A 19,168-nucleotide genomic window follows, 5' to 3' on the forward strand; every position below is an offset into this window, starting at 1 on the left:
CTGTAAGAGTCAGTTGTACAGAGAAACAAGGAAAAATTCTTTCGAACTATTTTGATTCTTCCTATTTTTATAGGCCTATCTTAGTCTCATAGGGCTGCTGAAACAAAGTACCACAAACCAGGGGCTCAAAGGACAGACGCACTGCCACTCAGCTCTGGGGACCTGAAGTCTGAAATCACACTCTCGGCAGGACCCCGCCCACTCGCTAACCTGTAGGGAGAATCCTTCCTTGCCTCTTCCTAGTCTCTGCTGCTTTCCAGGCAGTGCTTGGCTTTTCTTGGCATGCAGATGCAATACTTGAGTCTGCCTCTGTCTTCTCGGGACCGCCTTCTCTCTCTCTGTCCACATGTACCTCTTAGAAGGACACAGTTACTGGGTTAAGGGCCCAGCTGGCTCCAATGTCCAGGGATTTACTGAGGCTGACCTTGGATGGGGAGGGGTTTCCTGAAGTTACCATCAGGCCCACGTGGTGCACGTTTTCCTTTTCCATAATTAGACTGTATGGAGTCTGCAAGGACTGGGAGAGGGAGGAAGGAAGATAGGGAACTAACCATTTAGGGTCTCTCAGGAGCCTCTCTTGGTAGGTGAGAGGGAGAGAGGAGGTGGAGGGCGGGGCTGAGTTCCATATATAGAATAGTTAGGGTCTGAACTTTTTTCTCCTTTAGAAAAAAAAATTTCCTGCAGTCCAGTGTTTCTGTGCAGCCCCACAGCTGCAAGATTTGTTTCAAAGTAGGTGGGGGGAGGGAGGTGGGAGGGGCTGCAAGCAGTAAGACAGCTTGGCCACTAATGTCTATAGTTAAGGAGGGAATCTGACCTGGGAAGGAATGATTCACACACTCATATCATGAATGCTGGTTTTATTAAGACATAAATCTGCTTTTTTATATGTAAGAGATTAAACCATAAAAATAAGTAACGCAAAAGAAAGCAGCTCTTAGGATCTCCCCTCTCCCTTCACACCACCCCCTTAGGAACTGTTGTTGACTGAAAACATTGGATTTAATAGTCCATTCAAGAAAGTTTTTGATATTTGCATTTTAAGGCAAAAACTACCCTGAGGCTAAGGGTCTGCTGTCTGAATGCTCTTTCCTGAATGTTCACAGCAAACAAGGCCCCAGGAAGCAAAACTAAACATTTTTTCAAGGTTTTATTTTAGTTTTAAGAATATTGACTCCTGTCCAAAGATGGTGGCAGTTTTTACCAAGCATTGCTTCCAGCTTCTCCCGAGGCTGTTGAAAATGATGCCTTTGCTTGAGCTCCTGGGTGGGACTTGTAGCCCAGCACCAGATGTCTAGTTGGCTCCACCTTTGCACCTTCTGGAAGGAAAGGGGCTGGCCCTCTGCAGCTGAAGTCAGGAGCCCCTGATAGTGCCAGGTATGGCTGACTACAGAACCAAACCTGCACCTATTGGGAGTGTCTAAAAGCTGAGAAAGTTCTTCCAGGAAGAAAGCAAAGAAAGCTTTTGCCCATCCACCAGGGACTCCTGGGTCAGAGCAGGTTGTTCTCAGGCTGGTTTAGCTGGAACTTGGATTTCTTGGGCAGTGGGAGGCTCTGGTCACTGGTTCTCAGGTCCTTCCCTGTGTCTTCCAAGGGACCCAGCCCTGGCTGACATTTTCAGCTCCTCATGGTCAGCATGTGCATGTCTCTGTGATGTCTTCTAATCCAACTATCAGGCTTGTTTACAGGCCACGATGCTGTAAGAATTTAAAACAGAGAGTTACATGCAAACAGCTGGAATGGGGCAAAGGGTGTGCCTTTTCTTGATCTTAACAGACTAAGGGGCTTTACCCGTTTATGGCAAAACCCCTCTAAGATGGCCCCGGGGAACTTCTTTCCTCCCACTCCAGGGTCCTTCTAGCCCTGCAGTTCTGAGCTTCTTCCTGTATTTCATAGCGAGGTGAAGCCTTTGCATTCTTCGTTTTCCTTTTCCTGTTATCTCCATCTCATTTCTTCCTGATGATGGACTTCCATGTACATCTCAAGTTCAAGATAAGTTTTTTGCTAATCCCAGGCAGAATTGAGTTGCTTTGTCTTCTGCCATTCCAAAGCCTCTTTATCTCTTCTGTAAATTATCATTACATCATTTAAAAATATTTGTAAATCGATGGATGCATAGGAGTTAGGAGTTCTGGGTTGAAGTCATGGATATGTGTGACCTTCAACCTCTGAGCTTTGTTTTTCTCATCTGTTTGATGAGCTCTAGGAATCTCAGGTTCTAAACCAGGGCCCATTTTTTCTTGATTTCTGTACACTCCTGGAGTTCATGGATGGGATGTGAGCTCAAGCCAAGCCTTCTAAGAGAAAGCTTCCTAGAAACTTCCCAACACTTGAGTTTCCCACATTCCATGAGCCCCACAGTTTTTGCTTAAACAACTTAAAAGAAAAGTTGTATTACAAAGCTGGCAGGAGAGCCAGGAGCTGGAGGCAGCCAGCTCAGGGCCAGTGGACTCCTGGTTGCAGCCCAGATTCCACAGCTGTCCTGAGCTGTGGGCCACAAATAGCACAGTCTGTGGTGACGGCAGCTCCAGATGCCCAGTCAGCCAACAGGTAACCCTGGGATGCGGGTGGTCAGTAACGCTGGCTAGTCGGAGCCACACCCTTCTGACAGATCAGGTATTCATTCATTCAACAAGTGTTACATGCTTTTTGAGTGCTAATTATATGTTAGGCTCCCTGTAAGACACAGAAGACACAATGGTGAACCAGTCAGACTTGGTCTCTGGCCTCAGGGAGCCAACTGTTCAGTAAACAAAGCATAATAAACAGCTCATCACTCAACGAGCATCGGTGGTCAGGCTATGAAGGACAAATACAGAAAGCTTTAGGAACAGGTAATAAAAGGATGTAATTCAGATTGAGAAGGATGAGGGAAATCATCTGTGAAAATGATGTTTACGGTAAGATCACATTTAGGGTTCAGAGAGAGGTGGGGGTAAGGAAGAGGGAAGAGCAGGGGAGAGGTGCCAAGGCTGAAGCATGTAGAGTGGCGGGTGGCCTTAGTGGCAGGAATAGGAGGCCAGAGGGGTCAGCAGGAACAGATTACACAGCACCTGTGGTCCCTGGTGATTAACCCATATTAATTACTCCATGTAATTGCTGTTGTCCCCAGGTGGCCCTTTTCCTTAGGAATAGTCTCTGTTTCCCTGTAGCCCGTAACTGCTGACAACAAAGTTTTAATTGTAAATGTTACTTGAGCTTGCTTTCATTCCTTTACTCATTACCTTATATTTTACAATATTGCTATAATGGTAACTATATGTTTGCCCCAGCTGGCTGTTTGTTCAGCTTAGACTCCTTACTTGCTATTTTATGTTAACTGGATTATTTATGACTCTCCTATAATCTGTAACAATCTGTATTGCCCCAGCCCAAATTTGTCAGTTCTTAAAGGCCCCCATAGTTAGCTTTGTTCAATTCCTTTACTAGTTATCTTATGTTAATTAAGTGGTTTACAACCTTGTTGTAACCTGTACCCCAATGCTAGCCTCATGCTTACTGCAACTGGCTTTTGTCATCTCAAGAGCAGCTTCTCGGCCCCAGTTTACACATTTCCAACTGAACGGATTAATCAATATCGCCAACATCCCAACAGCATCTCCACCTCCTTTTGTTTGAATCTCATAAAAACCTCAGAGTTTCTCCAATTCGGGGGGATAGATCTGAGGCTTTGCCTCCTACCTGTTTACGCAGATCTCTGTAATAAACCTCTCCTTTTAAAACCCCCGTACCACAAGTTGGCTTTCGGGTGCATCAGGAAACGAACCCAGTTTGGCAATAGTAAGATATTTGGCTTTCATCTGAAGAGCAGTGAAAGCCCAGGGCAGGGTTTGGAGCAGATGACATGATCTCATTTACAGGCTGAGGGAATCACTCTTGTCACCTGGTGGAGGAGCACGAGAGGGTGGGACTGGAACCAGCGTGGATGTGGGGAGAATGGTTCAGGGATAACACAGTCATCCAGGTGCTTGGACCAGGCGTGGTGGCAGAAGACACAAGAAGAAAAGGGCGAATTTGTGGCATATTTTGGAAGCAGACTCAAAGGAACGGGATGACTTGGAGATAGGGGAGGTGGAGAAGAAGGAGGACACTGGTCACGCTCAGGTTTCTGCCCTCGGTGACCGGGATGCCATTTAACGAGCCAGGAAAGACTGGGGGTGGGTGGGTGGCGGGGAGTGCAGGTTTAGAAGGGCATCGAGAATTTAATTTCGGAAATTTAAATGGTAATGGAAAGTTGGGGGAGTACTTGAGATTGTTTAGAGAGAGAGGATGTAAAGTGAGAAGACGAGCCAGAACAGAGCCCCAAGGAATCCCTACATTTGGAGGTTTGTAGAGAAGAAGCGGTCAGGGAGTAGGAGAAAAACCAGGGGAGGTGTCATGAGAGCTGAGAGCCTGGGGTCTCCCGAGGAGTGCTCAGCAGTCCGGGGCCAGCAGTCCGGGGGAACTGCGAAATCCCGTAAGATGAGGATGCTGCATGTGCAAAGGGCTCCACTATGAAGATGTCACTAGTGGCCTGAGCAAGAGCAGCTCTGGAGGAACTGGCAGGGGCTTTGGAGGGTAGGGGAGATGAGCCTGGAGTGGGAGGTGGGAGAGGCGGTAGCCGGTGCTCAGTGACTTCTCCAAGAAGCAGGGTCATGTAGCGGATAAGAGAGACTGCCTGGGTTCAAATCCTGACCCTTCCACTTACGCGCTGCAAAGCCTTCATCAAGTTACCAAAACCTTTGAGTTTCTGTTTCATCATCTGTAAAATGGGGATAATAATAGAAATTCCTCCATAGGTCGTTTGGGGGAGATTAAATTAGTTAAAATAAAAAAACAAATGGAAGAAGAATAGGATGGGTGCAAATGCATGTAGGTTTATAGGTTTACTTTGGAGAAGATGAGGTTCTTTTCTTCTGATGTCTTCTATTTCCTACCTGAAGCATAGGGCATTAGCTGAGTGCACGTGTGTTGGGTGAGGGAAGGTTGTGGATGGGCACAGGCCGCTCAGAGTTCCTGCTTCACCTTCCTGTCACATGTAAACAAGAGCAAGCAGGGGAGCACAGTTTCTCACAGTACTTCTTCGGTACCAGAAGCAGCCGGGCCTCCCATCCCTTGGGCTTTGCAAACAGGCTCTTGGTGGCTCTGACCAGGGACCACTCCTGGCGTCACAAAGGAGGGTGCAGACTGAGTCAGTCCAGCCTCTTGTCCTCTGCGTGTTCTCTGCTCTGACATGCCTTCCTGGGTTTTTATGTTGTTGGAATGTAGTTTTTCTTTTGTGGTTAGAAAGCTCTGCTAGTCTTACTTGTTGTTCTCACTTAATTACTGATGGCATAGCTGTGGCCTCTTCTGGCTGGTAAGAATTTTTCAGGATGTCATTTATTTAGTGACTTCACAGAAGGTAAAGGTAATGGAAACACTCCCTTTATATCAGAGATTTTAATTTTTGTTGCACATTAAAATAACCTGGAGAGGTTTTAAAACTTCCCATGGCCAGGTTGCACACCTCATCGATTGAGTCAGGTTCTCTGGGGCTGGGGTCCAAACATCAGTATTTTTTCTCTCTTTTCAAGAGACTCCATTGTGCAGAGGATGCTCATTATTTGCACACATGCCCCTCTCTTGCTGAATGTCTACCGCAGAGGGAAATAATTAGTAATTACTGAAGTGCCTCCTCCACATAAACAGTCGCTTACTTCACTGGTTTAAGATTCTGTTCCTGCTTGTGTGATATAAGTTCATTAAGACCCTGAACAGCTTAAATAATATTCCTTGCACAGAATGTATGATTGGTCCAAGGTATGGAACACGATGCGCTGGGGGTGAGATGTCAAGGTGCTCTAAATCTCTTAATGAACACAAAGCATCAAACTTTGCACACACCCAAAGCAGGTGGAATTGTAGAAAGGGGCCAGTTATTGAATTTTCTAATTGCTCTCATATGTCTGTTTTTATCGTTAGCTAGTTCAGCACATGTCTGTTTTTATCGTTAGCTAGTTCAGCACATGAATTAGGAAGACTTGTTTTCTGTTTCCATTTATTTAGGTTAAAGAGAATACTTCAACCCACTGCCCATCAAATATAATGGGATCTTTCAAGTGGCAAAGCTGCTCATCACCTGGCCAAAGAGCTGGATTCCTTGGGAGTCCACGTCCCAAGGTAGCGCTAACCAAGCCCACCCCATTCAGCCAGACTTAGGTGAAAGCAGGAGCACGGGAAGAGGCCTAAGGGCTGGGCAGCTGGAGCACAGGTCTAGCTGAGTCCCACACCTTAGGAAAACGAGAGCTGGGCCAAGAAATAATGCCTGCTGCTTGTACGAAGCTGTTTGATGGTTTTATCTTAGTTTCCTCAACTATGAAATAAAGCAAAGAACTGTCCCTAAAGGCTCAACCTTCTATGCTATGATGTGATGGGAGGATTCCAAAAAGGGGAAGGCCTTACCACCACCTACTCTCTGCCCATTCCAAACTGCCTTCACATATTTCCTACCCTGCTCCCCAGAGCTCCATTACCAACACGTGGAACTCTCAGCAGGTCCCACTGAATGCAAACCTACACCAAATCCCCTTCATCTTATCGAGGACATATTTATTGTGCCCCTTTCTCTTCTAGTAGGACTGATAAAAGCATGAGAGAACCTCATTTAAGGGGAAGGGGTAGACGGATCTGAACCGTCTATAGCTGGGCTCTCTAATATGGCAGCCACTTGCCACCCGTGACTGCTGAGCACCTGAAATGAGGCCAGTCCAGGTTGAAATGTGCTGTAAATGTAAAACGCAGACTAGATTTGGAAAACTTAGTACCAGAAAAAGAATGTTAAAATATCTCATTGATAATTTTAAAAGTGGATTACGAATTGAAACAATATTTTGGGTATATTGGATTAAAGCCAATATGTTCTTAAAATTAGTACTTAAAATTAATTTCACCTGTTGCTTTCAACTTGTAAAATTTAATGTGGCTACTAAATTTTAAAATAACATAAGACTTGCCTTTGTGGCTTGCTTTGTATTGCTGCTGGACATGGATCTGTTCTGTTGAGGACCTCAGCTAGGGTTCTTGCAGTGAGACCAGAGTGTCTCTCCTTGCTTCTCCAGCCTTCCTCCTGCCTGATCTCTCCCAGACTTGACTGCTCTCATTTTATGGATGAGACCAGAGAAGTCAAGCGCCTGCATGGAGCTCACACAGAGCACAGTGGTCTCCAAGTGCTAAGCCTCAGAGGACACGGAGAAGAAAGAGTCCTTGGAAGTGAGGCAGAATGACTATCATCTAAGGCAGCCAACCCAAAGAGGTCTGAGTGGTTCAGAGCATTTCCAATCTCGGCCTCTGATTACAAGGAACAGTAAGAGATGCCTACAAATAAATTGTCATTACAACACAGCCAGGAAGTGAGCTTGCTCAATGGGGCCCTCCATTTGCTACTTCTGGGTTGAGGAAATTCCCACACTGTCAGATTATTGGTTTGGGGGAACAGGAGAACTTTTTGTTTGTGAGAGAGCCTACTTAGAACTCACTGTGCACATGCTGAAAGTAAACGGTCTCTTCGATGGTGGGATGGAGATGGGACAGTATTCCTTATCCCAAGCATCGGGGCCCCCACCCAAACAGCAGACCCTGTTCCCATCTTACCCGATGGGGATGATGGACAGGAAGGAGATAAGAGAGGAGAGAACAAAGCAGGTGCCGGTGAACTTTTCCAAGGTGAACTGATAGATCTCATTAAACACTGTGGATGTCACCACCCCAGTCACAGCCAGGGACAACTGCAGTATGACGAACACCTTTCCTGTGGGAGGGACAAAGGTTACCAAGAAGAAGTGCTGCTGGGCTTTCCCAGTGCCCACTAGCTGATCTCTGGGGAGCTGTTAAGGGACCTTCACCCTTCCCAGGGACAGTTCACCAGGAATGCTGCCTCCATCCCGCTGGGGCTTCCTGAGGCTGATGGGTGACTTTGTCTACTGTCTTTCCTTGACTGTGGCTTGCCTTTTGGTGGCTGACTTTCTGACTCTCCCACCCTCCTGTTTTTCCACCCTCTGCACTGAATGGAAACCAGTAAGTCCCCAGTGTGTTCAAGGCTGCTTCTGGAACTCTCTCATGCGCCTTCTTAGGTCCAAACCCTGTGCCTGAGCTGAGAAAACTGGAAACAGCCTGGGCAGAAGTCTCCGGAGAAAGACTCCCTTCACTCACCATAAGAGGAATCCTTTATGAGTTTGGACATTGCTGATCGGATAGTCGTGATGGGGATGATGGCAAACAGCATGACAGCTCGAGCTGTAAAGGGATCGCACAAGAAACCTCCTTATTGTAGCCCAGCTTTGGCCAAGGGGCAAATTAGAATAAAATAGAAGCCTCGCTTGGAGCTCCCTCGCCACAATCTCCAGGTGTCCGGAACTGAAAGAAGTAATTTCCCTGCTGGCAGACTTCCCAGGTCCAGACTCCCACTCCCAGAGCTCTGAAGGAGCTGGACATGCTGCAAACCCATCTGCAAGGGGGCAGGGGGACAGTTGACATGGTGACAGATGCTGAAGGGTGCCTCTTGTGGCAGAGTTAAGTAATACCTAGGGAAGTGGAGCTGGTGCCACTGAAGTGACTCGAGGGCCACTCTTTTTGTCTCCCTGGGGAGGAACGTACCTGTCCTCATCATTCATGTGCACTCTGGGAGACAATCCCCAAAGGCTCTGGCAAATTGCACCCAGAAATGTGTCCCAACTCCCACAGCTATCCACACACCCCTCCTTCTCTTAAGTTCTATCCCCATTGATTATACAAATGCAGTGTGTGTGAGAGAGAGAGAGAGAAAGGGAGGCGGGACGGGTGGGAAGGGAGAAAGGGCCAAGAGAGGGGTACTCAGGCCTGTGCCCATGACTGGTCTACCTGGGAGCCGGCCATGGAATCTGGCCACCCTGTTAGATGTTTTTCTGAGGCCTATGACCTGGCCTCTGGTAACCATCTAGAGTTGTACTTTCTAATACATTCACCAGTGGCCTGGTATGGCTATTTAAATAAATTTAAATGGAATGAAATTGTAAATTCTGTCGTTCAGTGGTACTGGTCAAATTTTAAGCGCTCAATAGCCACAAGTGACCAGCATGCTGGCTGGGACAGATAGAGAGTCTTTCCACCAGTGTCAAGTTCTAGCCAACAGCACTGCCCTAGAGCTCTCTGCTGGTGACCGTCTGGCTTGTGTCCCCAGATGGAAACCTCATTCTGCTTCCTTGAGGGAATGCATTGCCTTGGTGTGGAGGGTATTTATTGAGAGTTCGGGATAGATCTTTCTAAAAGCTCTTGCTTGGCTCCAAATGATTTTAACTAAAGGAACTTTTTAGTGGGGGCTACTCAACATTTTATCCCTTTAAAATCAGGGGGAAGAAACCCACCCCCATCTCCTCCCCCTTCAGAGACCATCCCCAAATCTCCCTTACTAACTTGGGGCATCACAGTCCACCCCTGCCTGGACCTCCTAAAGCCACAGGAACCATTCTAGTATCCTTTCAATCAGCAGTGCTAAGGACAGATAAACTCAAGTGCACATACCCTGTTTCCCTTGCAGGGGTAAAACCCCCCAGGTAGCAGGTACCACCCCTTGTGCTGAGCCGGGACCCCTAGACCACAGCATGCCTTGGCGTCAGCCCAGTGGCAGGGGGCCAGCCTCCCCAGCAGTGCCAGACTCACCGATGTAGAACATGTAGGTCTCTTTCACAAAAGCCAAGAGGAGGGCTCCAGACCCGAAGGAGACCATCCCAATCATGATCATGGTGGTGTCGCGGAAGCAGCGGGAGAAGACCAGGACGCCCAGGAAGCTGGTGATGAAGACAGCGTAGCCAGAAGCCATCCCATAGCCCAACTGCACTTGGTTCCAACCGAGGGGCTCCTTCAGCACAAAAAGCGGCACCACGTCCACTGTGCCCCTCACTGCCAGGTCATACATGATGGCACCCAAAAAGAGCAGGACAATAATGGTTTTGGGGGGCTCTGCTTTTCCACTGGACAGAGTATGACTCGTCACACTCTTCTGCTCCGGCTGGTCAGGATCCAGAGAGCGATAGGTGCCAACCACACCAGACAGGACAGCCATGGCCGGGAGTGCCTTGCGGGTCTTGGCCACCGCCTCGGGGACCTTCAGCACCAAGAGGCTGTAGATTAGGGCCAAAGCGGCACAGCCGGCGCTGCAGGCCGCCAGCACCAGGCCCTGCCAGGAGTGTCTCCCCATGGGCCCGAAGAGATGCCCCGAGACCATGCTCCCGCAGAAACCGGACAAGCCCAGGATCAGGTCAATTATGATGAGGCGCAGGGAGCGTCCGCCCTCCGAGGAGCCGAGGGACCCCAGGGCCATGACCCCGGACCAGAACGCCGAGAAGCCGCCGCACAGCCCGTGCACGGCCGCCGCCCCGAACAGCACCTCCGTGGGCCAGCCCAGCAACACCTTGAGCAGCAGCACGAGGCAGGAGAGCAGGGTGCCCAGCAGGGACACCGCGATGGGGATCTTGCGGTGGTAGCGGTCGCTGAGCCAGCCCAGCCCGTAGGCGGGCAGCAGGGGCGTCAGGCCCACCACGAGGTTGTAGACGACGTAGAAGTTGGAGATGGCCCTCTGTTGTTGGTCCTCCGCGGCGTCCCGGGGCGACGGGGTGGCGCTGTGGTTGGAGGAGCCCCCGGGCGGGTAGGACGCTTTCACCACCAGGAGCAGCCCCGCGTCGTAGAGCGAGGAGGCCACGTGGGCCGACGCCACCACCGGCTCGATCCAGGTCCTCACCCGGAGGCGAAGCAGGGGGACCCTCCTCGGGCTGGAGGCCTCGGAGGCCATGCGGCGCCTCTGACCGGGCGATGGAGGGGCGGGCTCGACGCAGGGGCTGGGAGATGCCCCCAAATTCCGCGGCGACCGCGAGACGAGGGGGGACCTCGAGAGCGCGCGCGGGCGCGGGTGACAGCAGCCAGCGGAGCGGCCGACTGACCTCCCGGGTCGCAGCCACTCCTTCCCGGGCCAGAAAAGGCCGCGCCCCGCCCTCGCCCCCGCCCTCGCCCCCGCCCCCGCCCCCGCAGGCCGAGAGGGGCTGGCGAGCGCCCAGGGCAGCGAGGCGCGGGGGTGCGCACCGCCCGGCCGGCTCCCGGCGCCCGCGCCCCCTGCGCCCCGCGTCACGCTGCCCCGGCGAGCGCGGCCGCCTGACCCGCGCGGTTTTCTCACCGGGAGGCGTGTCCGGACGTCCCGCTGGTCGCTGGGGGATCTTCCCCTACCTGTCCCAGAAGGGACTGAGACGTATTTGGCCCCCGAGCCTTCCGGAAGGGCCCAGGGAGCGTTTCCGCATTTTACTACCTTCGTTGGAAGGCAGGCTTGGAATGAGGGCTGAGATGCTTAGGGTCCTGCCTGAGCTAAGTGCTGGGCGGTGTGATTCTGTTCTGAAAGCAACAGGGACCCAGGTGCTGTAGGGAGTCTGGTGGGACAGACTTTGAGAGAAGTGAGAAGTCAGGCGCAGCCAGGCCCAGCCTTTCCCTCCAAGCCTAATGCCCCTGGGAGAAGAGTGCCATGGAACCACCTGCATCTGTGTCACCACCAGCACGGGTCCCAGCCTGGAGTGCTCTTGCTCAAACCTCAGGGCGGGGGAAGAGAGACCGTCCACTCAGCCCTCGGTGGCCCTCGGTGGATAAAATGGCCTCTCTCTGGCAAAGGGTAGAGCCCACTGGAAAGGATAGTGTCACCAGGTTCTACTTTTTATTCACTGCTCTCCTCCCTCCCAGTGGGCTCACACCCTTGGGCGGGGCTGAGATCTCTGTTCTCCCAGGCTGCCTTCTTTCCCCTTTTAAGTAGACATTTCTGCAGAGAGGTTAAGGGTGATGGGTATTGCAAAGGCAAAAGTACACCAAGAAGCAACGTCCTTCTCCAGGGTCTCTCACCCCACCCGGGGACGCAGAGTGAAGATGTACAACCTCTTATCCTCTCCTTCCACCATGGCATCACCGATGAGCAGAAAACCACAATCACAAAAGGGAACCTCAAGTCCTCAGGGAGAGTTTCAAGAGCCAAAAGAATATTGTACTCGTGGGAGGAGGAGCTGGACTCCAGAGGATTTTATGTGACTATGTGTCCTTTGGGGAGTTTGGAAGCAGGCTCGCATTTCCTTCCCTACCCCAACCTTTCCAGGCCCCTATGTCCAGGCTCAGGAAGCTCTGCAGAGAAAACCAGCCACCTGGTCTCCGCCTTCTTCCCAAGGTGTATCCTGCAGAGCTGGCATGGCAGCCCCTCGAAGCGTCCTCACTTCCCTCTTCCTCCCCCTCATTTAGGCCCACCTTGGGAGGTGCTGGTTTCACCCAGCCCATGCTTGACTCTCCCACTCCATTCCTAACCCTCTTTTTCCAGCAGCTGCAGCAAAGTAGTCCAGCTGGCCTGATCCTGTGAGGGGCAGAGGCTCCAGGGAATGGATGGGTTATGGAGGAAGGTGGTTTTCAGATTAGAACAATCAGCTACTATTGCTGTGAGAACAGCGGTGGAACCAGATGGGCCACCTTGGCCAATGGATCAAGAAGTCCATCTGTTCTCCCAGCTACAGGGACGAGGGGGCAGCCTCTGTTCTCTTCCAAGGGCCTCAGTTTTTCCCATTCTCTTGTGAAACCAGGACAATTTGAGGGGACACTTATCGATCCATACCAAATCTGGAAAGATCTAGGGGGAGCTGAGCCATTGTGATGCTACCCAGCCTTGCCATTCTCCAGACTGAAGACCTCAATCTTCTGACCCAGGGCAGTCACTGTGTCCCCCCTTTAGGCTCCTCTGGGCTGGATTATATTCTCTTCACAGCCCCACTCCCCACTCCAGCTCTGGTACAGGCTCCAGCTGAGTTAGTGCCTTGCCATCCCTTATGGCCCAGGCTCCTGGCAGAACCAATTTGAGTTCTGACACTGAGTCTTCAAGATGGGTTGTAGAATCTTGTCTTCAGGAGAAAAGAACTGAAAAGAAAAAAATGGTAATAACCATTATTTACTGAACTTTTACTAGGTGCTAAGCACTTCACATGAATGAAGGAATCAAGTTAATCCTTACAAGAAGTCTATGTGTTAGTCTATTACCCCATTTCACAGATGGAGAAAGTGAAGCCAGCGAGGTTAAGTAACCTGCAAACAGCTAGTAAGTCAGGGAGCCAGTATTTGGCACCAGACAATCTTTGAAAGCCCATTGCTATGGGGAAAATACTGAAAACAGGGAATATTATTTGAGGGTGTCCTCTCAACCAGCAGAGGGGTTGTGGAGGGGGCAGGAACACCATGGTCATGATGTGGTGATTGCTCCCCAACATGGGTCGCATCAATGAAGATAAATGAGAGGCAGGATGGGAGGGTATTTATTGAATTTATATCCCTGGCACTTTGCAACAAATAGGAAATGTTTTCAACAGTCAAGCCAACATTCATTTTAGAAAGGAGCAGTCTTTATTTGGAAACACTTTTGGTTAGTGCTGGAAGGTGAAATCCCAGGGCCTGAGTTTTAGCTGTGGAGGAGGCTTTAGGAAGCAGGTGGGACCTCTGAGCATGAGTCAAGGAGAGGAAGTTGTCTTATGCTGTCAGAGGGAGGGGTGGGAGGGACAATGGAGGAGGGAGAAAGTGGGGGAAGGAGGGAAACGCGAGGGGAGGAAGTGAGCTTGGGGGCTTTCTGTGAGAAAGGCCAGGCCAGGAGCCCCCGGGTGACGGGGATGTCAGAAGGGACTTGAAGAATAGGAATGTCCAATATGGATTTTAAATGGCTGGGTGTATCATTTACATCCTTTCTGCGAGCTTTCCTGCTTCTCAGCTCTTTAGACAAGTCTGCTCATGAAGATTTTATGTGAATGGCATTTTTTTTTTTTCGCGGAAACTGGTGAAGAAACTATGATTCATAGTGCTGAGCAGGGACCATGAGGAAACAGGAGGAAGAGAAGACCACAAGAAAACATAAATCTCCCAAGGATTTGCTGAAATCTTGGATAAATGTTAGACTTTCACGGGTTATGGAATTGAGAAGTTAAACTACCCGACTCAGACCTTGAAGAGTGAAGTCCTCGTAGCCGGTGGGCACCGATGAGGATCGTGATGTTCTCTTTGTTGTTTGTGTTTTAGGAGCGGAATATAAGCCTTTCCCCAAGAAATTGGAAGTGAGGAAACCAAGACAGCCTTTGGAACATAAATATATAATGGAATGGAGCAAAGAGTTACAAACTCATCCTAAGAGAGACACAGTTTTGTCAGCAGTCATCCAAGACCTCTCCTTCAAGTGTTTTCCAATAGCTAGTCCAGCACTAGGTGAAGGAGGCAACCCAACTCCCCTTGCCTCGGTGCAAGCGGGATTCCAGCTATGATTTAATACACCTGTTGACAGGGCGAAAATGTGCTAGTTACTTCAAATAATCTGTCAAGGGAAATTAAACAGTTGGCATTCTGGTTTATCCAGCTGCTTTTTAGTTTGATTAATTTGGTTCTCCACCTGGAAGATGCTTCCCTCTCCATGCACTGAAAAACTGAAGTTTTCCTTCTGTCAGGCTGACAGTCAGGCCCTGCCCATAGTTAAATCCATCAAAGTAAGGAACACCACCTCTTAGGAAATTGCTTTGTTGGCCTTTTACCCCAGAGGTGGTTCCTTAACATTGGCCAATTTTATAGGTGAGGAAACTGAGACTCAGACCAGCTAAATCACTTGCACAAGGCCATCAGAGTCAGGATTCAAACCTTGGTTTGTGTGACTTCAGATCTATGCTACTTCCACAATGCATCATTTCTGAGGTAACTGAGTAAAAGAGGTGCATTTTAAAAAGGCATTTGTAACATTGTATTGAACATTATGCACCAAATACTGTGAGACCACTGCTAGCTATTTTTAAGTTCAGTGGTCCTTTTGTTCATTCTCCATTCATTCATCCATACAGCTATCCGTTTATTTACAAGTATTTATGGAATATCTGGCTCTCCAGTAGGTACCAGAGATGAGAAATTCTTTGTGCTTGAAGATCTTTCAGTCTGAAGAGTTATCAAAAGGCACTTGTAGAACAGATCCAAAGTGGTTAATAAGAGAGAGGCTGGGCTCACGTCTGTCCCAGAAAAATAACTGAAAGACAGGCAGAAATGGTCCAGAGCAATGGTTCTAGAGCTCTGGAGATGCGGGGTGGGGGGGGGGGGGGGGGAGTGCTGTGCAACACCCAGGAAAGTACAGGATAAAGAGACAGAAAAACTTCAATGAGAGATCATGATAACCACCCCCCCAGTACACACAGCTCCAGCTCCTGGCATCCGCCCCACCCCCACCCCTTTGGGGCAGAAAGTGTCAAAGTCTCTGTGTCTGGCAGGTAAAGACCAAAAGGGCAATGGAGGTCCACTCTCCCAAGAACAGGGTGACATATGGACTAGCACTGTTCCAGCTTTGGACCAGTGAATTTGGACTGCAGCAGTGGTGGTTTCAACTTGCAGGACTCAGTGGGGCTTCCCCATTGTCTGAAGCTGGCAGCTAAGAATAGCCTGCCTGCTGAGGGCTAAGGGGAACAGGTTGCTGAAGCCCGCCACCTGTTGGGAGGAAAGGAAAGTGCACCTCTGGGAAGCCATCCAAAGCTTTCAAGCAAGGAGGGCCACATGCTGGGCAGGCCAGGAAAGTGCACCCTTGGAGAGTGGAACTAAAGGCTTTTTGGCATCTTCACCCTGGAGCCTTGTGGAGTGCGAATGCATCCATGGGTCCCTGGCCATGTCATACTGACTAACCACGTGTCAAGGAAGAGCATTAACACAAACCCAATGAACAACAAAAGCTTTGACAAGAGAGAGACTCCGACCCTCAGAGTAAACTCACCAAGATAATCCAATGCTGAGACATTAGCAAAAAATAACAAGCCATACCAAGAAACAGGAAGATATGGCCAGTCAAAGGAGCAAATAAAAAAGTTGGAAGAGTTACAGAATCTGAAAGATCTAATAAAAGATGCTCAAACAAATATCCTAAACCAATTCAAGGAGAAGGCTAAAGAGATAAAGGATATTAAGAAGACACAGGGTGAGCATAAAAAATTATTCAAAAGCAGGCAAAGAAAAATAACATCTTATGGAATGAAAGGCACAGTAAATGAAATTAAAAATGGACTAGAGGCACACAACATCATATTCGAAGAGGCAGAAGAAAGGATCAGTGAAATTGAAGACAAAACATCTGAATTTGGACAGACAGAAGAATAGATAAAGAAAAAAATGGGAAATGAGCAGGGTCTCAGGGAATTTATTGATGACATGAAGTGCACAAATATGCATGGGTGTCCCAAAAGTAGAAGAGAAGAGAAAGGGGGCAGAAGGAACATTTGAGGAAATATTGGCTGAGACCTTTCCAGCTCTTATGAAAGGTGTTGATATCCATGTCAAAGAAGTGCAAGGTACTCCAAACAGAATAAATCCAAACAGACACATACTAATCAGAATGTCAAATGCCCAAAATAAAGATAATTCTGAAAGCCGCAAGAGAAAAGTGATTCATTACATACAAGGGATGCCCAATAAGACTAAGCACCAATTTGTCATCAGAAACCATGACGTTAAGAAGGCAGTGGTACAATATGTATATACAAGATATTGAAAGAGAGAAACTGCCAGCTAAGACTTCTCTATCTGGCAAAACTGTCCTTTACAAAATAAATCAGATAGATGTATATCTGGAGGAACTGAGAGTAGGGACAGGAATGGACATTTGCACACTGGTGTTTATGGAATCAATGTTCATGATTCACAATGGATGGAGGTGAATTAAGGGTACAACAACTGAGGAATGGAAGGGAGAACTGTGGTGTTTACATACAATAGACTAATGAATGGCTGCAAGAAGGGATGCAGTTGTGTGGCATGTAACTAGGTGAATGAAACTTGGGGACAGTATGTTGAATAAAATATCAGAAACAAAAAGACAAATATTATCATATCTCACTCATGTGGATTAACTATGATATACAAATTCACAGAACTGAAGTTGAAGGAATGGGTTATCAGTTTGGGGCCTATTGTAAAAGGTCCTAGATTGTAAGCTCTTACATATATTTAGGAGTTGTAACTGATATTTCTAAATTCTGAGATACTGAACTATTTGTATATAACCTAGTCGTTCCCAAAAGCTTCAGGTATTTATGTGACACCTGAGACCCCAAGTTAGAGCACTGAAGCTATGAAAGTTAGCATTACCCTATTCAGCAACTGTTCAAAAGCTGAAAAAAGTGATCAGACTTCGTCAAGAAATATAAATGAAGCTGATCTGGATAGGACTAAGGTAAATCAGAATACTGGGTAAAGGATAATATGGCTCATATTTTAAAACTTCAACCTCTGTACAAGATCAAAGGGAGCGAGGTTTATTTGGTGCAAAAATATATTTTTGGGTAACACATTATCTAATTTAACTTGCATGGTCAGTTTACTTGAACACCATAATGACATGGAATGTTGAATAGGGTGTGAGATCTTGTTGGTTTGTACAGGTTAGTGTGACGCCCGGATATATCCCAGGGTAAGTTGAACAGAGAATAAAAAAGTATTTGCAAAGCCCCCTTTGGAAACTGGAGAGAAAGAAGAAAATATGAAACTTCCCCATCTAAGGAAGCTCGATATTCTTGTAAGCAGTGAGGACAACCAATTCAATAGGCTGAGCCCTCAGTCTTGGGGCTTACCTCTATGAAGCTTATTCCTGCAAAGGAGAAACTAAGCTACTGATAGTTATGCCCAGCAGTCACCCCCCAGAGAACCTCTTTTGTTGTTCAGCTGCGGCTCTCTCTCTAAGCCAACTGGGCTGGTGAACTCACTGCCCTTCCCACTATGTGGAACATGACTCTTAGGGGTGTAACTCTCCTTGGCAACAAGGGACCTAACTCCTGGGAATGAGCCAGTACCCAGCATCATCAAAATGAGAAAGTCTTCTTGACCAAAATGGGGAAGGGAGAAATGAGACAAAATAAAGTCTCATTTCAGTCAGTGGCTGAGAGATTTCAAGCAGTCAGGAGGTTATCCTTAGATATTCCTTTATGGTGTATTGGAGTGGCTAAAGGGAAGTACCTGAAATTGTTGAACTGTGATCCAGTAGCCTTGATTCCTGAAGATGACTGTATAACTATAAAGCTTTTATACTGTGACAGTGTGATTGTGAAAACCTTGTATCTGATGCTCCTTTTATCCAGGGTATGAACAGATGAGTAAAATAAGTAATAATAGTGGGAGATAAAGGATAAAAATTGGGTAGATTGAAATACTGTGAGTCACTGAGAGGGAGGGATAATTTTTTTTTAATTTCTTTTTCTGTAGTGATGCAAATGTCCTAAAAGTGATCATGGTGAAGAATGCACAACTATGTGATGATATGTAAGCCACTGATTGTATAATATGGTTAGACTGTACATGTGTGGATATTTCTCAACGAAAGTATATGAAAAATAAAAACAGGACACAGGAGCCAATACAAATGGGCTACTGATTAGCAAAAGTTGGAGCCATTTGAGCATCAAAAAGAATAATGAGTACGGGAGGATTTGGGCTTTCTCTTTTCTTTTATTTCTTTTCTGGAGTAATGAAAATGTGACGATACTGTGAGCCAATGACTGTACACTTTAGATGGTTTGTATGGTGTGTGAATGTATCTCAATAAAAGTGCATTAAAAAAAGAAAAAAATGAATCAGAGTTTAAGATGTTCACAGATAAGCAGAAACTTGAGAGACTTTGTTAACAAAACTCCCCTATAAGAAATACTAAAGGGAGTCTGCAAGCTGAAAGAGCTGGGAGAAAGCCTTAGAGGAGAGTGTAGAAATGAAGAGTATCAGTAAAGGTAACTAAAAGAATATAAATCCCAGAGTGATTTGAACAGTGAGTAAAGAAGTATTTGCAAAGTCCCCTTGGGGAAATAGGGAGAAAGGGGGAAAATTCAATTTCTCCATTTGGAGAATTCCTGATGTTCTAGCAAGCACTGGGGACAACCAAATCAACAGGCTGAGTCCTCATTCTTGGTGTTTGCCCTATTTAAAAAAAAGGATATAAACAGAGAGAAAAATAAGATACAATATATAAAAGCCAAAGGATAAAATGTCTGAAGAAAGTATTCCATGTAAATAGTATCCAAAAAATGGGGTAGCTATATTAATACTAGGTAAAATACACTTTAAATGCAAAGCTATTATAATAATCAAAGAAGGATATAATATAGTAATAAAAGGGGCAATTCACCAAAAAGAA

The 19,168-nt window shown here is 47.5% G+C and overlaps 1 protein-coding gene across 1 annotated transcript; it reads right to left on the bottom strand.

Moving 5' to 3' along the window:
• Window positions 1-849: 849 nt before the first annotated feature.
• On the bottom strand, window positions 850-10,777 carry SLC46A2 (solute carrier family 46 member 2). The gene is made up of 4 exons (XM_077142137.1): window positions 9,649-10,777; window positions 8,164-8,247; window positions 7,606-7,762; window positions 850-1,694 (listed from the first exon to the last, which is right to left on the bottom strand). The coding sequence occupies exons 1-4, from the start codon at window positions 10,775-10,777 to the stop codon at window positions 1,670-1,672; spliced, it is 1,395 nt and encodes a 464-aa protein (XP_076998252.1). The 3' UTR covers window positions 850-1,669.
• Window positions 10,778-19,168: the final 8,391 nt, after the last annotated feature.

Source organism: Tamandua tetradactyla, chromosome 2 (assembly GCF_023851605.1).
Source record: "Tamandua tetradactyla isolate mTamTet1 chromosome 2, mTamTet1.pri, whole genome shotgun sequence".
NCBI classification, from domain to species: Eukaryota; Metazoa; Chordata; class Mammalia; order Pilosa; family Myrmecophagidae; genus Tamandua; species Tamandua tetradactyla.

Bases quoted from the DNA above. Each gene is read 5' to 3' on its own strand.
- SLC46A2 (XM_077142137.1), bottom strand. From the start codon at position 10,777: ATGGCCTCCGAGGCCTCCAGCCCGAGGAGGGTCCCCCTGCTTCGCCTC. The intron at 8,248-9,648 runs GTGAGTCTGGCA...ATCCCTTTACAG, and splicing joins GACCTACATGTTCTACATCG to CTCGAGCTGTCATGCTGTTT. The intron at 7,763-8,163 runs GTGAGTGAAGGG...TCCCTCCCACAG, and splicing joins CATAAAGGATTCCTCTTATG to GAAAGGTGTTCGTCATACTG.